At 34.0% G+C, this 23,291-nt stretch overlaps 1 protein-coding gene across 7 annotated transcripts in view; it reads right to left on the bottom strand.

Annotated features, from left to right (window-relative positions):
- Positions 1 to 23,291, bottom strand: part of ATOSA (atos homolog A) — a 112,697-nt gene that overhangs the window by 8,939 nt on the left and 80,467 nt on the right. For 6 of the 7 annotated variants that reach the window (XR_010022927.1, XM_063090438.1, XM_063090435.1 and 3 more), the window contains exons 3-10: positions 18,203 to 18,387; positions 17,003 to 17,205; positions 16,588 to 16,713; positions 14,044 to 15,862; positions 12,621 to 12,734; positions 9,667 to 9,746; positions 8,692 to 8,800; positions 3,366 to 3,524 (exon numbers count right to left, since the gene is read on the bottom strand). Coding sequence is in view for 6 of the 7 variants with exons in the window: in XM_063090438.1 (XP_062946508.1) it covers positions 3,366 to 3,524; positions 8,692 to 8,800; positions 9,667 to 9,746; positions 12,621 to 12,734; positions 14,044 to 15,862; positions 16,588 to 16,713; positions 17,003 to 17,205; positions 18,203 to 18,387 (2,795 nt within the window). In the remaining variant the exon portion in view is untranslated. Of the gene's footprint in view, positions 1 to 3,365; positions 3,525 to 8,691; positions 8,801 to 9,666; positions 9,747 to 12,620; positions 12,735 to 14,043; positions 15,863 to 16,587; positions 16,714 to 17,002; positions 17,206 to 18,202; positions 18,388 to 21,617; positions 21,639 to 23,291 lie in introns of those variants that run through there. The other variant, XM_063090440.1, reaches the window with a different exon arrangement.

Genomic DNA, 23,291 nt, shown 5'->3' with positions numbered 1-23,291 from the left:
TTCCTCACCAGCATACCCTCTGCACCCCAAATATATACAGGAAAAGTAGTAAGGCAAAAACTACTACCAACCCTATAGTTATTTCTTTAATATATATAATTCTGTTTTTAGAACACAATAGTAACTAACTCACTTTATAAAGAAGAAAATAGATTTCTTAAAAAACCTTTATTTTAAAACAACAATTTCTAAGCAATATAAGACCAGTACAAGTTAGGAATTTTAGAAAGGGACTAAGAAATCATTTGAAATTTTATTAATATTAAACTTATTAATACTTATTATTTAAATGATTTCATTATTTTAATTGATTAGCCTATTAATAAGTTGCTAAATTTAACAAAGAAGAAAAACACATTTTCTTCTGGCATTTTAGATGGAATAGTAAGGTTAAGAAAAACTAAATTTGGTCAAAATATTACACAAAAACTCAAATTACTAAGGTCAAGGGTTCAAATCTGTGCACTGGCCAGCCACCAAAACCAAATCAAAACAAAACAGAAAACCTCAAATTATTGTGAAATAGAGAATATGCAAAAATAAGTGGAAAACTGAAAGAAGTATATCTTGATTTGGTTAATTACAAATGGAAGGAAATCATACATAGCTCTGTTAATATGGTAGTAATGCAAGTCATTTTCCACTGGCACACCTGCTCTAGACATTTTTTTGTTTTGTTTTGGGGGGGTGGCTGGCCAGTACAGGGATCCGAACCTTGAGCTAACTGGCCCAGCCCCTGCTTTAGATATTTCTCACCTAGTTTCACCATGCAAGTCTCTAAACAGCTAAGTGTTGTCATGTAACACTTAGAGAACATTTTCACCCCTGACTTCCAATTGGAGAGAGAGATTATATGGCTTTGAGTTCATCCTTAAGGAATTATTTAATAAAAAGTCCTGTACCATCTCTACACCATAAAGATAGAATTTTCTGTTCTAAAATTTTACCTTTGTGAATCATTTGTATAATTTGTAATGAGAGGTCCCACAGTTATTATTAGAGTAACAGGCTGTCTGGTTAGCTCAGTTGGTTATAGAGCACAGCCTTATAACCCCAAGGTCACAGGTTTGGATCGCCTTACCAGCCAGCCACCCCCAAAAAACAACTAACAATAAGAAAAAAAAAATAGAGTAACAAATAAGAGTTTTGTATCTTAGCTCTGGTTTGTGATATGTATTCTCTTATCAAAACATGATCGAGTCCTTAGAAAACAAACTAAACTGCCAAAATATAAATAATATTCCTTAAAGAACAAAATTAATTTTCTTAATTTACAGTAGGAAAGATTTGTGGTCTAAGATTTGTACTGGGTCACTTGCAAAGGGAACTCATTCCTAATAAGTAAACTGACTTAGAGAAAAAGAAGTCAGAGATTTTTAAAAGGATAGACTAACTCAATAAAGGATAGATTTTATACTCTTTCCAATATATATTCAAAAGTTGTGAGCTGACAGGTTAGCTCAGTTGGTTAGAGTGTCTTGTCATGCTGATAACATCAAGGTTCAGGGTTTGATCCCTGCACAGGTCAGTCACCAAAAACAAACAAACAAAGAAAACCTGTGGTCATTTGTGTATACTCCAGTACTTTCTGGAGGTACGGTGACAAAATCCTTTATCTCCTATCCTGTATTTTTTAGGTGTCAATCAATGTCAAAGATTAATGCTGTTTTGCTTTTTCAAAAAATAGTTCAAATTTCCTCTTGCTCATGAATTTCACTTGCAGATATTTATTTGAGCTGATTTTCAGCTAGTTCACCCTTTTATCTTGTTTCAAAGCCATCCTAATGGCATCAGGGACTCAAGACAGATCATATTATTTTAGATCTTATCTTTCCATTCTCTATTACTATGTGCCAACAGAATGTGTATAACCGATAAGACTTCTTGATGTCCTGGTAAAGCAAAATGGGCATCTTTAGAGCTATATTCTAATATTGTAAACATTCCAGTATGATACACATTTATTCTGGTACTGAACTTATCTCAGTAGTACTTCCCATTTTATCAATTCTCCAAAATTAGCAGTTATTGTTTCAAAATGGTACTGGAAAAGTGAATACATCTTCCTATGGTAAATGGGTAACAGGTGGCACATGTAATAACTGAGAAGGTTTGTGAAGGAGGAGCCTCTGGTTGTGATAATAACCAACATTCCTCTTCATGATTATGACCCACAAGTATAAATATTATTGGGAAAAGAAAACTTTGAACAAATGAGCAGACACCACTATGCTTTTTCTATCAAAGTATGAAACACTGATCAAGCTCTTGACTAAGTTTCATCCTTAAAACAGAGTAAATGTAAACAACCTTCCTTAAGCAAATTAAGCCAATAATTATTAGGCTGTATTCAGATAGTTAAAAAGTATAGCTTCCTTCCTCTCTGTTTTTTTTCTTAATTATTTAGAAGTCCCCTTTCATAGCTTTTATTAATAACAGAAGACATTTTTATTAATGTCCTTGAAAACCTAGAAAGTGAGGAAGGGGGATGTTAGGAGAGGAAGTAGTTGGGCCAGTTAGTAAGTTAGGAAATTCAAGTAGCAAGACCAGGGATGTACAGATCCATGCCTATTGTAATTGTATTTCTCAAAGTAAGACTAATATGAAAACCCAGATTTGTCTCCATATTTGATACCATCACTGTAAACTTTTCACAGACATGCACTGCTAGTCACTTCTTCCTCTTTATTTTGGAAAAGAGATGATACTAATCATACATCAGGACTTGGTATCATTTTTGCAGTTGAAGGCTTATTTTATCCACAATCCATTGGAATAAATAATGGAAAAAGTAAGATCATAAAATCAATCTTAAGACTCAAGACTATGCTCTAATTCCCCTTAGCCATCTTACCTGCCACTAAGACATTAATTAGCATGAGTTACAAATAGCTGGGATGGTAAAGAACCCTAGGATTAGAATAGGCCAAAGATAAACCAAACAGGAGAAAGTAAAGTGAAAGGGCCTTACAGAAGGCTTAGGTCATATTTTTAACTAATCTCTACTGAGATAAGCATCACATGGAAAGGTAACCCTTGTAGGACCAGAGTGCAAAGTACTTGAGAATTTGTGTGAACTCAGCAAGATGGAATTATAGTGTCACTAATCAACTTTTACCATTTTTTAAAACCTTATAGAAACAATAAACTTTCAGCATGATCCTCAAATGCAAAAGAGGTTATCTGCTGTTAGAGCTAGCTCAGAAGAAAGTTATAAGGTAATATTTTGCTGTATTAGTCTGTACTCAGCTTTCAGTTTTCTGTTAGGAAACGTTTTACACTTGAGAATTGCACCAAGCACTTAAAGATATTTGTCATTAAGTTGGTTAATTTGAGCAGAAAAAGACAATCTGAAAAATACTTGCCATGTAAGGAGAGGGAGCATTATCATCTGAAACACTGTAGAATGACACTTCAACTGGAAGAGTCAAATGTGTGGGGCAGAAAACACCACTTGCCCCTACCTCGGCAGTAAAACCATCAACAATGCCGAGAGGATCTAAACGATAGTTCAAGACAGATTCCTGAAAGACAAAATAATTAAAAAATCAATTAGAAAAGTTAACACACTCACTTTTTTCCTATTTAAAGAAATATATTACTATGCTTCCTAGCATTGGAAAAGTGATTGTTACCACTGCCATGTCCTCATTTCTGCTGTTCATCTGACTTGAAATCAGCCCATCTCCGATCAGTCTTCTATCATCCTACCGAGTTTGGCTTCTTCTTGCTATTTGAACTCAGGCTGACCTTTCCTGGAACTTCACCATTAGTTAGACCTCATTGTTTAATATGTTACTTTTATATCTGTAAATAATAAAATATGTTCTACTAGATCAGGTATTTATCCCTCACAGTGCCTATTCATGGTGCTAGGCATAGAGAAGCACTTGAAAACTTAACAGGTCATATACAGAACTTCCACCAAAAGATGAAGCTAAGCACTTATAACTTTAACTGGGAAATAATTGCTTCTTAAAAAATGCTATTGTATGTGACACATCTTATTATTTAGTTTTATTTTAAAAATAGTAACTGTGGGTTAGAAAAAAACTCCAAAGTACAGAAATACAGTAGAGAAGCTCCTAATCCACCCTTCCCAAGTTCACTCACTGAGATGAACTACTTTTAACAATTTAGTGTTTATCTTTCCTGGTATGACAAGCATTTTAAACCTTTCATAAACTTTCTTTCATATACCTACATTGATGCACACATGCATACATCATAAAATGTGAGTAGCATTCCTTCAATTAAGTAGTTCTTTGAAAAGGAAGGCTGCAAACCCTCTTGATTCAAATAGTCTGTGAAGTCTAAATTTGAAACATATTAGCAATTCCAAAGTCTCCAGGTCAAAAAAAATAAGACCAGCATAACTGTGTCACACCCAACCTTCTATATTTTCCTCTTGCCCTGCAATCAATCCAATCCATATCCTGTTGATTCTACCTCTCAGTCTCATGGCCTCATCTCTATCTCCACCACCACCACCCTAGGTCAGATCCTTACAACTTCTCTGAACAAATGCAACATCTTCTAGTCTTTCTGTCTCTAGGATTATCCTCTATACTACTGCCAGAGTTGTTTTTCTTTTATAAAAAAAGTCTTATATCACACACCAGCTTAAAAACTTTGTGCTATAGGATGAAGTCAAAACTTCATAGCATAGCATGTATCCCCACCCTACCTCTCTTGCTTCATCTCTGCCCACTTGCACAGTCCCATGCTTCAGTTCCAATTGATGCTTTCCAACACCACCATGCTCTTTTACTACTTTTGCACATGTGCCTTTGTGCATGTAGTTCTCTCTCTAGAATCTCTTGCCACTCCCCAAACAAATTTACTTGGCAAACTCCTACTCATCTTTTGTGACCAAGCTCAATTGACAGTTCCTCAGTAAAGTTTTCCCCAATCTCTTTAGCAGAGACAATAGATATACAAGTATTAAAGAAACTTCCATTGCAGTGCTAATTACTAAGGTTGATAAATTATTTACATATCCTTTTTCTCCAACAGACTATAAACTTCTAAGGCAGGAACTTTATCATTTATCTTTGTATTCCTAGCATAACAGCATGACGCATAGTAGGTAATCAACAAATATTTCTTAAATAAGAAACCTGTTCTAAAGATGGGCATAATTTTCACAGGAAGGGTACATACAAAAATGTTTATGAACAAGGCAATGACTCACATGAGTTGCTAACTTTATCTGAGGTAGTTCAGATTTTTGTGAATTTAATATACTAGCATACGTACTAGACTCTACTCAGGTGTGGTATGACAAGAAAAGGGAAATAAAAGACATGAATTACAAAGTAAGAAACAAAACTGTCACTATTTGTGGATGACATGATTGTTTACTTAGAAAATCTCAAAGAATCTTTAAAAAATCTACTAAAATTAATAAGTGAGTTGGGCAAGATCACAGGTGATATACGTATTCACTCATTTAAAAATACTAGAAATGAACTGGGAATTTAATTTTCAAAGTATAATTTACAATCTCACCAGAAAACATGAAATACTTACTTATAGATCTACAAAAATATGCCCAAGATCTGTATGCTAAAAATTAAAAAGCACTGATGAAAGAAATCAAAGCATATCTAAATAAATGGATTTCATGGATTGCAAGACTTAATATTCTTAAGATGTCAATTTTCCCCAAATTGATCTATATCTCAGCAGGCTGTTTTGTGGAAATAGACAAGCTAATTCTAATATTTATAAGAAAAGGTGAAAGAACTAGAATAGTTAAAGCCATTTTGAGAAAGAACAGTAAAGTCAGGACTCACACTATCTGATTCCAAGATTAGAAAATTGGACATCCATATGCATAAAAGTGAACTTGACCACACACATCATATTGTACACCAAAACTGACTCAAAATAGACACAGACCTAAGTGTAAGAGCTAAAACAATCTTCTAGAAGACAACATGGAAGAAAATCTTTGTGACCTTGGGTTACGACAGTGGTTTTCAACCAGGCGACATATGGCAATATTTGGAGACGTCTTTGGTTTGCTGCAGCTTAGGGGGGTGCTACTGGAATCAAGTACGTAGAGGTCAAAGATTTTGCTAAACATCCTATGAGCCCCCATAATAAAGAATTATCTACCTCAAATATCAATAGTGCCAAGATAAAGAATCCTTGGACTAGGCAAAGATTTTTCTAGATACAACATCAAAATCAAGATCCCTTAAAGAAAATATTAATAAATTAGACACCAACAAAATTAAAATCTTTCATTTCTCAAAGACATAAAAATGTAAAGTCCAAGCCTCAGACTAGGAGAAAATATTTGGAAAATATATGTGTTTATACAGCAAAAGAGCACAGGAAAAGAGGCTCAACATGATCAGTCATTAGGGAAATATAAATTAAAAACACAATAATTAAAAAGACAGACCATTGTATACATTAGCAAGGATGTGGAGAAACTAGAATTCTCATATACTGCTAATGAGAACTAAAAACACTTAGGAAAATAGTTTGGCAGTTTCTTAAAAAGTTAAACATATACCTACCATTCTACCCAAATCTTCCATTAGAAATGAAAACTTATAGTCATACAAAAACTCATACACAAATGTTCAAGCAGCTTTACTTGTAATAGCCCCAAAGTGGAGACAACCCAAATTTCTAGAATCAGGCAAATGAATAAATAAACTGGTGTATCCATATAATGGCAATAAAAAGCAATGACTTCTTGATACATACAACAACATGAATAATCTCCATAATGGTAGGGAGTAAAAGAAGCATCTACACCCTATCCACCAAGAGTAAATACTGTGTGACTCCATTTATATAAAATTCTAGAAGATATAAAGTATTTTATAGTGACAGAAAGCACTGGGATTCCCTAATAGGAAAAATAGTTAACCCATTTCCAATGGTTGTCAGTATTATGTTGGACTGAATTGATGGAAGAAGAAAATCACAGGACAGACGAGTTGAATGGATGACATGGTTCTGCAGTAGAAAATCATAAATAGTAGCAAGAAAAGGTGACTAATTAGCCACAGTAATCAGATGGACAGCCTTCTATTTGGGTATTACTCTGAGATCAATATATTTCCAGACTCCATTTAACACCCCACAGATAATGTCAAAACATCATGATTCCCCTCAACAACACTACAGGGATAAAACTTTGCCCTGTTTCATGAAACAAGACCAATGTGTTAGTTTAGTAATTCAAGTCTACTCCCCTCCTTTTTTAAATTTCCATAGCATATCAAATTCACTAAGTAAAGTAAATATCCTCTGCAATTTACTGAAGACAGTATCAAACTCATTATAAAGAGGGCCTATGGGTTGGACAGTCTTGAACTTCTCTGTATTTTTTCATCAAGTTACTTGAAAAATGTATGCACATCTGCACAAATAGAATCCTCTGAAAAGAAAAGTATGTATACTGATCTTTTAACCATCTTCCCCTTTCTAAGGTTTTCATATATCAAACTACTCTCTTTTTCCCTTATAAATTTTCTTGGAGTACAAAGGTTGCAGAGCACCTGACCCTCATAATGGTCTATGCAACTTTAATTAGATGACGAAGAGGAACAGAGAGTTCAACATCTCTGAACTGATATCTTGAAAGTAACATTGAAAAGAGATTAACTTACCACAAAATCTTTTCTTTTTGTTTCCACTAAAACTTTGAAAGAGTGCCTCAATATTAAAAGTTATAATTAAAGCATACAAGGATATTTCAAAAAGTTCATGGAAAAATTGAATTAAAAGATAATATGAATCTTCCATGAATTTTTTGAAGACCCTTTGTACAGTTAATATATCAAACCAAAACTCCAGTAAAGCTACTTATTTTAACTAAAAATATAAAATTTAAGTTATTTTCCCCTAAAAAAATTCACCAATTAAAATCACTTTAAAAATATCATTTATAGTTTCATGATTAAGACTGAGATGATTTCTAATTAATGACAACTAAACCCGGTGATATACTTGATCCCAAGTAGAAATATTCAATATTAAAGCAGGATATGTATCAAAAATCTTTAACTATTTAAGTTTTAAAAAGATAATCTTGTTTTTTAAGAATAGATTTAGATTTACAGAAAAGTTTTAAATAAAATACAGAGAACCATCTGATCGTATAAATCAACCTCCTTGATCATGAAGGGGCTGCTATCAGGTCACCATCACTTTTCCTGGGTCCCAGAGCCAATTTTACCAGGTAAGAAGATGTGGTCATGTCTATTCTCCTGGCTAAAGGAACAGATATCTCCATCCAATCTGATTTCGCTGAAGTCCTCTATCTCCTCTACTACTACCCAATTTTAAGATGTCATTACCAACAATTCTCCCAACTTCCCTTCTCACAGAAACAAAACATAATAAGATAAAAGAGCTAATTTCAAGACAATCAATTTGTTTATTTACTTTTCACAAAGTTGAAGACATAAATGACACCCTAGACCTAGGTTAAGAAACTTCAACTCTTAAAATAGTTTCAAAACGGGCTGGCCCGTGGCTCACTTGGGAGAGGGTGGTGCTGATAACACCAAGGCCATGGGTTCAGATCCCCATATAGGGATGGCCAGTTGGCTCACTTGGGAGAGTGTGGTGCTGACAACACCAAGTCAAGGGTTAAGATCCCCTTACCAGTCATCTCAAAAAACAAAACAAAACAAAACAAAAAGTTTCAAAACACATTACCTCAAAATTTCCTAGGAGACTAAGACTTGTTATAGGTGGAGCACTAGAACTCAAAAATGGTTTCTCATGAATTTCTGGATCATCTTCAATGTTTAAACATGGTCGAGAACTAGTAAAACAAATTAGCAAAAGAACACATTAACCACAATATTTTCTTATTTACTTTTGTACAAAATTAAATTAGGAGAATCTGAACAATTTTACTCAAACTACCATACTAAAATTAATGTTACAGTTTAAGATAAAAAATTTCTAGTTTAAAATTCCTGATTACAGATGGGCATAGGGAGAGATTGGATAAGGGGTATAAAGAATAAGTACAATTTGTAACAATACACATACTAGTAATATTGATTTGATCAACATATGTCAGCACTGAATACCCAAAATATGTATAACCAATTTTGATTCAATTAAAAAATAAAATAAAATTCCTGATTAGATTTTTATAATTTTTGTTATAATACTTAATAAAGAATATATATATATACACAAAATATCCTAGAAGGTTTCAAGGTGGAATTTATAACATCACATACACAGTGACATCTACTGGAAATATATAATACAGACTTCTATATCAATCTCCATTTTTAGTTAAAAACCAGAATCTAAAGGCAAAATTATGTGATTAAAGAATATAATCAGAATATTATTTGCCAACATGGAAAACCTGGCAAGGCTTTTATGCAAAGGAATAAAAGGTAGAGTTTAATGATCAAAAATATACAAATCCACTTAAATGTTAAAACCAATGTAAGAGTTTATTATGATGACCAACGTATAGTTGCTACTTATTGTCTTAACTTTTTCATTCTTAATATGTGTGTGTGTGTGTGTGTGTGTGTGTGGCACTATGCTGAAAATAAGATTCCTGTTAAACTTTGATTTTTAGAGTCAACATTATTTATTGTGAAAGGCCAAAATTTAGTGAAATTCTGTTTTGCACACACAAATGAATTTTAAGATAAGTACCTTCTAGATGATAAGCTTTTCAGATGCAGTAGTGAAGAATCCAGATCAAAGCAACCTGATTGCATTTTTCTTTGAGGAACCTAAGGTCAAAATAACCATTTGCAATATTTTAAAAGACTGCAATATTTTCTTGAATTGATAAAACTCTTTTCAAATGAAAGTTAAGTTATATCTTTAAAACAATAAAACTTCTCACAAAACAGCATACTTAAAATCGTGCTGTTTACTACATATTGTTCTTATGTTCTAATTTTACTAACTGGTATGAAGAAAAAACAGACGATTAACAAAAGCACTTTTTAACAGCTATTGATTTTTTAAAAAGCAGAAACAGTTTTTTCAAAACCATATCTTACATGGAATCCCAATATATAAAATAAGTAGGACTTTTTTTTTTTTTAACTTTATATACTTCTATATTATTTTTTTGGGGGGGAAACATTTGTAACTTTAAAATAAAAAAGAAAAAAATCAAATAGAGATAGAAGTCTGGGGTCCTACCAGCTCTGCCCTCCCTTTGACCAATCCACCCACTACAACATTCACAAGAACCCTACAGCTTTATGAAGAATAGGTTTTAAAAATAATACTTTGGATTTTCAACCACCACTGTATAGCAGATTACATTTAAGACAAACCATCACCTAGCTAAAAATATCCTAAAAATGAAAAACCCAAATGTAAATTAAAGGCAAAATCATATACAACATTCAAGCTAGACAGATTTGTTTCTAAAATTAATATTAAATGTGTGTAAAGTATCAGGCTCACTTGTCTAACTGGTGACTGTGAAGAAACATACTGAGAATCTAAACAATCTCAACATTTCTGAGAGTTGTACAAGTGCACCATGCTACTTCTTGTGAAATTTCCTATCTAAACTCTCATGTCTTCAGTTCTGGAAAGTTCTCTACCTTCCTTTATTCTATGATTGCATTTTCCTTATTCCATCTAGTCCTTCTTTTGCAACTTCTACTTTACTTATATTGAACATCTTATTCTATCCTCTACAGTGCTTTCATATTTTACCATCTATTTTCCTTTTTGTGCTTCATTCTAGATGCTTTCTAAATATCTGCCTATCTATTCACTAAATCTCTATTCAGCTACTAGTCTACTGTTTAATCCACCTGTATGAGTATGCGTGTGTGCATGTACACTTCAAATATAATATTTTTCTTATCTAGAATTTCTATTTAGTTCTTTTTCATATCATCATGTTCTTTCATCTCGATTCCCTGTCTTTGACTCCATTTACCTCTTGGAATATTTTAAATAGAATTATTTTTGACTCTCTTTTAGGCTGATACCAATGTTTGCATATGTGAATTCTTCCATTTTTTGCTCCTGCTGATTTTTTAAAGGTGCTTTGTAGTTTTTTTCTCTGAAGTCATCCTCAGCAAGAGGTGTTTTCTATGAAAATAAATCCTTGGTACTCTGGGTTATAGATGTGGGATAATTTCATGTTTCCTCTGCTGGTACTCAATGGATTTCCCAGGTTCCAATTTAGTTTTTCTGGCTATTTCTTAGCTAGACATATCTGAATTTCATAGGTAGCATAAATTCAGAACCCCTACTATGGGTGGCTTGGGTTTAGGTCCAATTTCCTTTGGGGGCGTCCTTTCCCCTGCCCACCCCATACCTCCCTGATGTACCTTTTTTCCCCTCCTATTTATAGAAGGCCAGTCCTCCCCATTTCTGGCTTTATGAAGAGTTCAGTTTTAGGTCTCAGCTAGGATTGGTGCAGACTTGTAGCCTTGACTCCTGTCCCGGCAGGAGCATTAAACCCTAGCACTGTATTAGGTTCAGATATTCTAGAGGGCCATAATTTGCCCCAAGTTAGTACTTGGGGATTTATCTTTCTTGCTGTTATACTATAGTATGTACTTAGAAGTTGTAATATTTCATCCAGGATTTCCGTGTTTGGGAAGAAAGATCTTCCTGTATCAACTCAGTCCAGCATACTGACCAGAAGTCTGTAGTGTTTTTTACACCAGCATGATGCCAATATTTTTTTTCCTGATCACTTGGGTATTTCGGAAGCACCTGATAGGTAGGTCAAACATACGGAGTTGTTTTAAACTGTTTAGTTAAATTTCTCTAAAATAAACACCTGAGGTCCAAGTTGTAAATTTAAATACTAGATTTCTTATTTAATCATTATTTTTTGAACAGATAACAGATACTGTGTTGAGTTTACTAAAAAACACAAATACAACAACAAAAACTATCTTGTGTTAGCAGCAAAATATACAGGTTTGTAGTTCTACTATGATATTGACTGTCTATCTTATGTTTAACTGAAATGGCAGCCATACCAACTAACTACTGAGTGCTTACCTGTACCAAGAATGATACTAGTTATTCTCACAACACTAAGGTAGACATTATCATCCCATTTACAGATGAGGAAACTGAGGCTCTGAGTTATTGTGTTACTTACCTAATGTCATGCAAGTAGGGTGAGGTCAGTGTGACTTCAAAGTGATGTTTTTAACCACTGCACTCAGACCTATAAATCTACTTGTAAACGGAGATTTATATGACTCAAAATACGATGGTTAAGTGTATGGGTTCCAAGTCAAAGACAGTCATGAATTTACCCAGATAACCCATTTATTGGTATCAGTAACATACAAATCTATTTATATAAAATCCATTTGACATTAAGTATTTTTTCTTTTTGTACATTCAGTAACAAAATGTTAGGCAAAGAAGTCTCAGAGAAAATTTATAATCCTGTTAATATAAATATCATTTTTATTAATTTTTAAAGTTTTTTTCCATATATCACCTTGCTGTTAAATGTGTTATCAAAAAAATAAAACGTTTTCCAACTAGAAATTTATTTCAACAGTATTTAAATTTTTTCAATTAAAATTGGGATAAAATTATTGGCAAACATTTCAGATGTTTATAAGTTCTAAGCATGAAATGAGGGAAAAAACACTTACAGGACTTGAAAGAAGAGGCAATCCAGTTTGAGGATGAAAGGCTCTGGTTGAGGTTCCATCCAAGGAATGAAAATTATGTTTTTGCCAGACATTTGAATGTTTCAGTGTAGTCCTCTGTTAGAAAAAAATTATATTTTAATGGTAATATTTAAATACCATTTAAAGAACTTACATAGCTTTTTAGTTTTAGACTCATTCCTAATATGTTCTGAGGTATTATGTCCTTGGTGGTGAAGATGATGATATCTATATCTTATGTCTACATACATATATACACGTTCTAATTGGCAAGCAATGTCTAAGATTTATTTTTTTTGTAATTTGCTGAATAAACTAAAATGTTCTAAAGAAAGTATGTCCAACTACAATTGCCTTATCAACATATGGTCATGTTTATTCAGAATCTAATATCTAGTAAACTAATATTGATTATTTTAGTTTTTGAAAAAAACAACTACTCACAGGTAGGAAAAATTAGTGTAATATTCTAAAATATAAAACTATGTCAATATCAAGAACCATTTTCAGAGGCTATAATTTGGTGGGACATGATTTGTAATCACAGCACTGCTTTTGACATAATACAAGAAATAGGTTAACTTTTTTTTTTTTTTTTTTTTTGGCAGCTGGCTGGTACAGGGATTGAACCCTGGACTTTGGTGTTATGAGCACCACTCTCTAATCAACTAAGCTAACCAGCCAGCCCCTACAATAGGCTAATTTTTAAGGGTTGGGCAAGTTTATACCCAAAGATCAGAAATTCATAAAAACACATGAAAAAAAAATTAGAAAAGACTAATTTGGGTCCTAGCTCGATCATTTACTAGTTTTGTGACCTTGGGCAGGTTACTTACCCTCTCTAGCTTAAGGCTCTCATTTGTACACTGGAGTTAGTAAATGCACCTAACTTCATAGGATAGTGAGAGGAACAGGAATAATTCAAAAGAACCAAGGACTTGTACAGTCCACATATTTGTCTTTGATTATTGTGAGGTAGTAGAAAGAACCCTGGATTACAAACCAAGACACCTGGGGGAGGCGGGGTGCCAGTTCAACCACTAAGGACTTGTAGAGTTTCTAGTATGTCAGTTATTCTTGTTGTGTCCCAGCTTCCTCACAACTGTCCTATCTGTCCTATGGTGAAGTACCAAAAAGAATCAAATGTTCTATAATTCTGTGATATAACTGAAAGCAATATGTGAGGAACACACAAAATCTAAGTATTATTCTACACCTATTATATAGCATTCATTCTCCTGAATCCACAGACCAAATATTTAAAACCTGGATGCTTCTAAATAGAAGAAAAAATAATAGACCTTTTAGATAGTGGGGCAGGTGGGGATGGGGGGAGGTGAGTAAAGAACAGAGCTAGAAGACCTAAATAATAGTCCTAACAGACGAAACATTAGATGTTACCTACCAACGCCTCTGTATTTTTTGGTCCTTCACATGCAGGCAAACAATCTTTTATACTCTTTCTCTGAGAACAGTTTTGTGATTTTTCATCAATTGGATCTTCTTTCTTATCCTGTTCATTTTTTAATTGGTCTGACTTTTTGCATTTGAAACCTTCATTATCTTTATTGAGATAATTTTTTATGCTATTAAGTTGAGTATTTTGCTCAAATGTCTTAGATGTTTTTGAGTCTTTATTTGAGCACTTATTTTCATATTTGTTCAAATATTCAGACATTTCCAACATAGTAACTTTTACTTTTGAGTCAATTTTTTTTGAATTATCAAATTGGAGATTGTCAATAGATTCTGGATTATAGTTCTCATTTTTTATTATTTTTCCCTTATACTTTTTTGTGCAAATCTGTTTGTCAATACTATTGCAATTTGAATATTGTTTATCAATTCCATTGCTAATTTCTTGCTCCTTAAATCTGCTTGTCAAATCTAAGTTATTTTCTTTGCAATGAGACATAGTTGAGGAAGTCAATAAACTCGTAGCTTTGTTCTGTGTCTCTTGATAAGTACCTTGGATGATTTCAGTAGGATTGTTCTGACACTGATTTCTTATTTGAGGTTTCAAAGAAGCCGTTTCTTCACTATTGCATTTAAAAGAACTAAAAGATTTATTAGGTATTAAGTTTTTCCCATTACTGCTGTCTCCTAACAAGGAAAATTTTGCATGAGAAATGGAAAAAGAGGCATCATCCTTATTTCTCTTCAACAAATTTTTGTCTTCATATGAACTCCTGAACACTTTAGAAGGAACTGAACTGGAGTCACTCAAGTTGAATGACTGCCGGGGAATATGCGATGCCGTTGGATCGATGTGCTCCAAGTGCTGGGCAATCCTTGCAATAACATCTTGCCGCTCCTGAAGTAAAGAGCCTATCAAAGGATTAGTCTCTCCGACAGTCTGCCGAGAATAAAGACCATTAGAAACACAAGTTTCACTTCGAGGAGTTTCTGGTTTTACTCGAATTTTCCCCTCATTGATGTCTTCTGACGAGGTAAACTCTGGACTACCAAAAGAAATGGAGGATGTTTCTTTACATTTTCTTACATTTTCATTTTCTTGCGAAACCCGGAAAAGTTTTGAAGTAAGTGAACTAGAGTCCTGAGTATTAAATGGATGTCCTGAAACATGTGAACTGTTTGGATCACAATGAATCAAATGCTGAGCAATTCTTGCAATAACTTCTTGTCGTTCCTGAATTAAAGAGCCTATTAAAGGATTAGTCTCACCAACTGACTGCCAGGAACTCTGATGGCTAGAGAAACTGGAATCAATCATTGAAAGTGATTTTAAAGTTCTCATTGATGTTTCATGTGATTTTGTATCTCCTGTACCACCGAAGCCCAGAATATTGGCTTGAGATGTCCCATAGTCAGATCTACTGCCAGTGCCTGGATATAGTCTGACATTTTTGACTGCTGCACTATATTCTGGAGTTGTGCCATGCTTTGCTTGTAATAAGCTTTCTGGTGCTGTGGTCCAAGTTTGTTTGCTACACAGACGCTGTGAACTGTTTGTACTACATTGTTCTGCTTCGTTAGGACTGCAGTGCTGATGAGTTTTAAGTTCATGTTCTTGAATTCTTTTCTCATAAAGGCCAATATTAGTGTGAATACTACAAGTCAAAACTGGGTAATTAGTTTGTCTGGGCAAGGACTGAACACTGACTTTCAAGGCCACATTGTGAGAAACATTGGGAACAGGAAACACATGTTCAATTGGAGTCTGTGAAAAATTCCACTGTAAGTCTACATCAGCAGCACTGATTCTAGAATCACACAGAAAAATACTGAATCAATGGATTATAAAAGTTATATCTTTATTATCGTATATTATTTTAAAAACACAAAGCAGTAATATACTTATCTTTGTTTGCATTAATTACCACTGAGGTTTACTTTCAGCCACTTTATCATGCATATCATTGTGATAAAACCAGTGTAGGTGGTACAATAGATTATGCTTGGAAGAGATGATCTTTTTAAGAATATCAGACAACTTGAGGGTTAAAGCTCAAGAATATTATAATTTAATAATAGTTTTCAAATCAGGAAAAAAAGGATTTTGTATGTACTAGTAAATAAATGTATTCAGCTAATTCTTTTGTGCAAGGTAATTAAGAGACACTCTCTATCTCATGGTCACTTGCCTGTATGTTTATATTGTTCAAGAAGCCAAAAATTAAATAAGACTATTGTTATAGACATTAACAGCCCAGAAAACATTTCCACTAATGGAAGCATTAAGTCCATTCTTGGTTTTCTAAAGTAAGCTTAAAAGTTCTCAGAATACTATTCTATACCAAATTTAACCCAACAAGCAAAATTCATAGTTATTCAATTTAAATTTCTCTACATTGTTTTGAGAAAAACCTCAATACGTTTTACCCACCTATATTTAGAAATGAAGTAAATTATTTTAAAGGTAAAATACTATTCCGTAGCTAGCCAATGTGAATGAATGTGCACTGTCCTTTTATTGCCTTACACATACCTGTAAAGAATATTTCGTGGAATAGCACCATGAGAAACACTCAGCCAAGCACTTAACTGAGAAAAAAACACAAATGAGCGGACAGCCAACAGAAGAGTCTTCTCCGCAATAAATCGATCGCCACTCCTAAGGAAAGTAACAAAGCATAATCTAAATGTCAGCAAATACAAAATGACTAAATTTTAAAGAGATAGATGCTGAAATAAACATATCACTCAGAATGTGTGCTTTCAAGAGGGAAGAGTGCACTTACTAATGTTGCTTCAAGTCACAATGACTAAATACAAGCACTAAATATCTTAATTTTACTACATAGAGAGATGCAATGACATGATACATTATTAAAACAATTTATAGGAAGTAATGGAAAGTTTGCTTTACCAGGAACAATTTCAAGCTAAGTTCAACAACTTACTGTCGAGGAACTGGCTCCAAGATCCATCTTTCTAATAATAACGCATCTTGCTTAATTGCAGGATCATCTAGATCAATTCCTTCTGTGGTGGGCCCATCATCACTGTAGCAGCAGTCTGGTAGTAGCATCACTTCCACCATGATTGGAAGGTTATTCTTCCACAACAACGTGACCTCAGACCTGGTTCGTCTGGCTTGGCGACACTTAGAAAAAGTGAATATAAGCAAAATGTCTAAATAACCCACCTAATTTTGTGTTTAAATTTGAAAATTATGATTGTAAAGTAGACACCTGTATGAGAAGTGAGTCATCTACTGCAAGTTTTGCTCAGGCTTGGCTATTTAGCTTCCTCATTAAATAGTGGATTCATGCTAGTGAGTTCTAGAGTGCAGGGATTAGTATTGAATAATTATAGTACAAATTTTCTTGGGGAGGATGTCTTTGCTCTACCTTGTGGAAAAAGAACTGCCTGCTCTACCTTGTGGAAAAAGAACTGCCGCATGAAATGTCTGACCAGACTGTGTTGGCCTAGCTTTGCCTAGACTGTTAATTTCATCATCTCATAGGAAAAGTTAATTCTTAAATCTAAAGACCAAAAAATATTAAAAACTTATTTTAATTAAACACTCAAAATAGATGAGATTTTTTAAAGTTTAAAATTGTGAGCTACATTTGATAAACTAATAACTGGGAGAATTCTTAAAGCAAATTATACACTACCTACCAAAATATTTTTAACAGTATTTATACAAAAACATTAATATAACAAAAAGTATCTTCCCGTTAAACAAAAAAAAAAGGAATATAAGAGGGAAATTGGTTAATGTGGGAAAAATAATCATAACATCAATTTAGTAAATAAACAGAAACACAATGTGGATGAGCCAAAACAGAGACTCTAAAAATAAAGAAAGCTAAATCACAACAGCAAAGACGGTCTTAAATTTAGAGTATGAAAGGGCAGGTATAGAATTGGCTGCCCACCGCTCCCTAATCAGCAAAGCTACCTGCTGTGCCTTCAAGAGCTTTAAGAGCCAAGATTATTAGCTATAATCCAGGATTAGGATTTTTCCTTTATAGCTATAACCAATTTTATATTTAAACATGAAAGTTATAATTGTGATATAATAAAGGTGATGACAGAATTTAAACTAGTTTATATAAAAGATAAATAAAAAGCATTCAACACATGATTCTCACCTGGGCCAGCTTGTCATTACATTCATGTTTGGTAGTTACTGGGTAACAAGACTGTGCTGGAGGGCAATGGAAACTTTCTGTTCGACCCTTTACAGAACATTCAGGTGTTCGTCCTTCTGTTATTAGCAAGGCCAAAGAGACCAAGAACTCCTCTGCATCATATTCGAAATATTCATCTAGAGTATCTGGTATTAAAAAAAAGAAAGAAGGTCCTCTCTTTAATGTACTCTTAATAAGAACTCATCTGTTATGCCTAAAATAACTAATGTCACATTCCATATTCAAGTATATTCACTAACAAGGAGTGGAAAGAATAAAAATGAGACAATCAAAATATAGTAAACTCTTGATTCACAAAGCATACACAGTGTGAGGAGATGATGGATAATTCCAAATTTCAGTTGAACAGAACTGGTTAAATTATGACATAAAATGTTTTTTATGTAAACTTCAGTAAAAATACCTAAGATTTAGAAATACATTTTTCATCCTGCAGATAATTATATTTTTGAATATCAAGCACAATAGTTTTTGTACACTCAACATCACTACTAGCCAAAAGGTTAAAATGTCTTATGTCACATTATTAGCTAAAATGTTTTATTACTATTGTTACATATTAGAAAATGATACAGACCCAACTGTTTTTCCTTTTCTCTCCCCCTCCCCTTCCTTAACTAGTTCCTTGCTCTCACAGTATTGATTCTGTGATGTGGATATTCACAGCCACAGTGTCCTCTCTGCCTTTGCTATACAGTAATAATATTTTCAGATGGAGAAATGCTATAATTATCCAGCAGGGGGAGAAGCCCTGTTTGGCAATATATGTAGTGTGATATTTTGGTTATTACACACTTCTTAACATTCTAACCTGTAGATGTTTTCATTTAGTTGTAATTTAAAAATTTCTCACAAGTGTTCTAATTTCTTTAACAATTAATTTTAAAAATTGTTAACCTGCTACAGAAGTTGAATACTCATGCACAAATGTGCACATGAAATTCAATTTGTTGTGCAATCTTGAAAAATTTGTTCTTATCTCTTCCAATTAAGTAACAAATATTTCAAGTGTCTACTATACCGCATTAATGATAGGGGGACACAAAGGTGTAATGCACATAGTTCTTAGTCTCAAAGGCTTTATAATTCAGAGATGATTTTAAAAACAAACAGTGCAGCATGGAAAGGATAGAGAAAAAGTGCAACCTGAGCAGATAATTTATGTGTAGAAGAACTCTGCAAAAGGAAGGACTGGAGCCAGATTATGAATAGCCTTGAAGGGTATGATAAAGAATGCCTATTTCTAGCCTCAGGAAGGCTTATCAGGAAAGGAAGGAATCTTGAGAGTAAACTTTCCTGAACTGGTATTTTAAGACCATTCAGAAAAGTTTCTCTAAAACGACCATATGAAACATATAAAATGACAGTCAACATTTTGCATTTTATCATTGTTAGGCACTGCCAGTTCTAAGTACTTTCTATGCATCAACTCATTTAACCTTCAGAGCAGCTCTGGAAGATAAGGACTATTACCTCCATTTTACAGACAATTGAAGCTTGGAGAGGTTAAGTGACTTGCTCAAGATCATCCAGCGAGAAGTAGCAAGGTTGGAATTTGAATCCATACAGTCTGGCTGCAGAATCTGGGCTCTTAACTACAATTCATGCCATCCTTCATTATGGCTATAGAATTTTCTTTTACATATTGTTATGCACTGCATAACATTTCAGTCAATGAGGAACCGCATATACAATGACGGTCAGAGCAATAGGTTATACCATCTAGCCTAGGTGTGTAGTAGGCTATACCATCAAGGTTTGTGCAAAAACACTCTATGATGTCCATACATAATGAAACTGCCTGACACATTTCAGAATATATCCCTGTCATTAAGCAACACATTACTGTACTTTAATATGTTTATAAAGATATAAATGACATATATTTTAATAATACATTTTGGAATTTTTATGATATAGAATTGGTTACCAGGAATAGGACCCTCATCTATAATAATGTGTAAAATGGAAAAAAAGGGGAGGTCTTCAACTTTCCTCCAGGAACCAAATTAGGCCATAGATCAAGGTCTCCTGGGACTCAGAGAGTTAAATCATAGTGTCTTCATAAAGAGGAAGGCAAAAGAAAAACAAAAGGAATCTATTCAATCCCTGTCCCCGGTGGGTTTTCAAGGCTAGCTCAGACTTGCCATGGGCTACATGGCATGATTTTAGTTTCCAGAAGATTCTCTGGGCTCATCCTGTTCCCTCCCCCAGTATGTGGGGTAATCCCAAAGAGCTAAGAATTGTAGCAGAGCGATGACTTCCAGTTTCCAGAATGCTGAATGATACCAGGATGTCAACTATTCCATGTGAGTACCAAAGATGGTTTGCAGCCTAGGTAATGTCTCATATACATGTGTTACTATTTTTAAAAAACACTATAGATATTACTGGGATTACTAAAATACAAATTTATATAAAAAGCACTATTGAATTAATAGTAGCTTTATAACATTATAATTTTCTTTATCATACACACTAAAACTTCTATTGTATGGGGGTTTGTTAATTTTTACATCAAATAGGAGTCCTCAGTGATGACAGTTTTAGGGACCAATGCTGAGAAGAAATATCTATCAGCTTGGTTATGGCTGCTAAGCACCCAGACAACTCACAGTGACCTCAGCATCATTTAAGCTAAGTTAATGGAGCTTCTCATCTCTTCTTAAGAAGCACTAGGTTGCAACACAGCCTTCTAAATCACTGCATAGAATACAAACTATTATTAAGAAAATTGGCTAAAAGTATAATTTAATTATTCTTGGATGCTAAAAGTTGTGGCATCAGTATACTACAAGGAGAAAGTTCTGAACTTAACATCAGGAAACCTGAGTTCTTGTCTCAGTCAATTCATCCAGTTTATCATTCATCCCCAACTAAGTTAAATAACACATGGATCTACACTTAGAAAATTTTCAGAATAGTAGACAAAACAATTACACACATATTATATTGTGCTATGATAATTGCTAGTATAGAGGTTAGCTGTCTGTGCTATGAGGGCACAGACTGGTGGCCATAGTTGGGTAGAGGTATAGTTGGGTGGTTAGAAATGCTTCCACAGAACTGACCTATTACTTAAGGTAAGTTCTTAATGTTTCCTCTATAAAATGAAAGTAACATCTGCCTAGTTATCTAAAAAAAGCAAAAGAGCTTTAGGAAGATCATGTAGGTACAAGCTTTAACTGTTCCCACTGTTGAAAGTGAACACTGGCAGCCTTCTTAAATTATGAGATTGTGTTCCTCAACCTCACCAAAGCCCATTAATTCAAAGTGGGCACCCGACCCAAGCTGGGTCAAAGTCTCTTTTCCAGGACACTGGAATTAGGATTGAGAGATGTTAGTTGGTTCCTACCTGCTATGATTTGAGCTGAGGCGATGTACATTCAGGAGCTATGCAGTGGCCATTGGCTGCCATGGGCATTGAAGAGCAAAAAAGAAAATGAAATAAGCTAGATGGTGAATGAGAGATAAGAAACCTCCTGGCCACAGAAAACCAGTACAAAATTAATAGCCTAGCACATCATAGTCACATTGCTCAAAAATAGAGTTAAAGAGAAATCTTAGAAACAGCCAGAGAATAAAGATTGGTATGTTCAAAAGAAAAAAGCCAGCAAGAGAGCAGATCTTTCATTGGAAACAACTCAAGAGAGAAGAGAAAAGAGCAACGTCTTTAAAGCATTGAAAGAAAAAAATCCTTCAGGCAGAAGTGACAAAAGCAAGGTCAGTGGTTGTATTGGGATTGGGGAAGACAGGGAGGGGTGGAAATGGGGAATCACAGAGGGGTACAAGGATTTTTGTGGGGTAATGGATATGTTTGTTATCTTGATTGTAAATATATAAAAAAACTTATAATATTGTACACTTAAAAAAAAAAGTAGTTGCATGATTCCTAACAATGTTCCAGTCCCTCATGAGGCCTATTGAGAGAGAACTCTGTATCCCTATTAATTAATTCCTTTAAGATTATTGAATGGGTTATTTGTAATCAAAAGCACCTTGACTAAAAACTAAAATGTATGGTTATGAAATCACAGGAGACATTCATCAAAAATTTTAAAAAATTGCTATTCTATAAATAAAAATTGAGTGCTATGAACTGAATTGTGTCCCCTCTAAATTCATATGTGAAACCCTAACCTCTGATTGACTGTATTTGCAGGTAGGGATTTTAGGAGGTAGTTAAGGTTAAGTGAGGTATTAACAGTGAGGTCCTAATCCAACAGGACTGGTGGTCTTAAAAGAAGAGGAAGAGCCCCTCCCTGACCACCCCTGCTCATGCAATCTGCCCAAATCTATGGTGTTTTATGGCAGCCTAAGAAGACTAACATATTGAGGAAAACAAAACTTGCCAAAAATTTGATTATTTCAAAAATTTAAATAACTTTTATCCTTATGCCTGCAAAAGTATAATGCATCTCCAAAGCCCCTAGCAGGAGCTGGCTTAATCACGCACTAGGAATCATCAAGTTGAAAGTGATAAAAACATATTTACTGATAAATTTATAAAATTCATAGCATAATAAAGAAAAAAATAAAAATAACTTGTTTTATTATTCAGAGATACCTATCTTTAACCTTGCAGTCTTATTTTAAGCATTTGTACAACTTTTAAAACAAACAGGTTCACCCTATATAGCTTTTCATATTACTTTTTTCATGTACCATTATACAGCTTACACTTTTCAATATCATTAAGCATTCTTTAAAAATGTGAAATTTGGGCCAGCCCTGTGGCTCACTCGGGAGAGTGCGGCGCTGGTAGCGTCGAGGCCACGGATTCAGATCCTACATAGGGATGGCTGGTGCGCTCACTGGCTGAGTGTGGTGCAGACCACACTGTGCCGAGGGTTGCGATCCCCTTACAGGTCAAAAAAAAAAAAAGAAAAGAAAAAAATGTGAAATTTACTTTGTAAGAGAATCCATAATTCTTTTAGATCAAAATCCAGAGCCCTTTCCACTGCAACACACACTTGGCTGACACCTCTCCATCATTACCTTGGGTTTGATCATGACCTATCTGCAAGCC

Source organism: Cynocephalus volans, chromosome 3, assembly GCF_027409185.1.
Source record: "Cynocephalus volans isolate mCynVol1 chromosome 3, mCynVol1.pri, whole genome shotgun sequence".
NCBI lineage: Eukaryota > Metazoa > Chordata > Mammalia > Dermoptera > Cynocephalidae > Cynocephalus > Cynocephalus volans.
The sequence above is the reverse complement of the archived record's forward strand: the minus strand, read 5'-3'. Positions and strand labels throughout refer to the sequence as shown.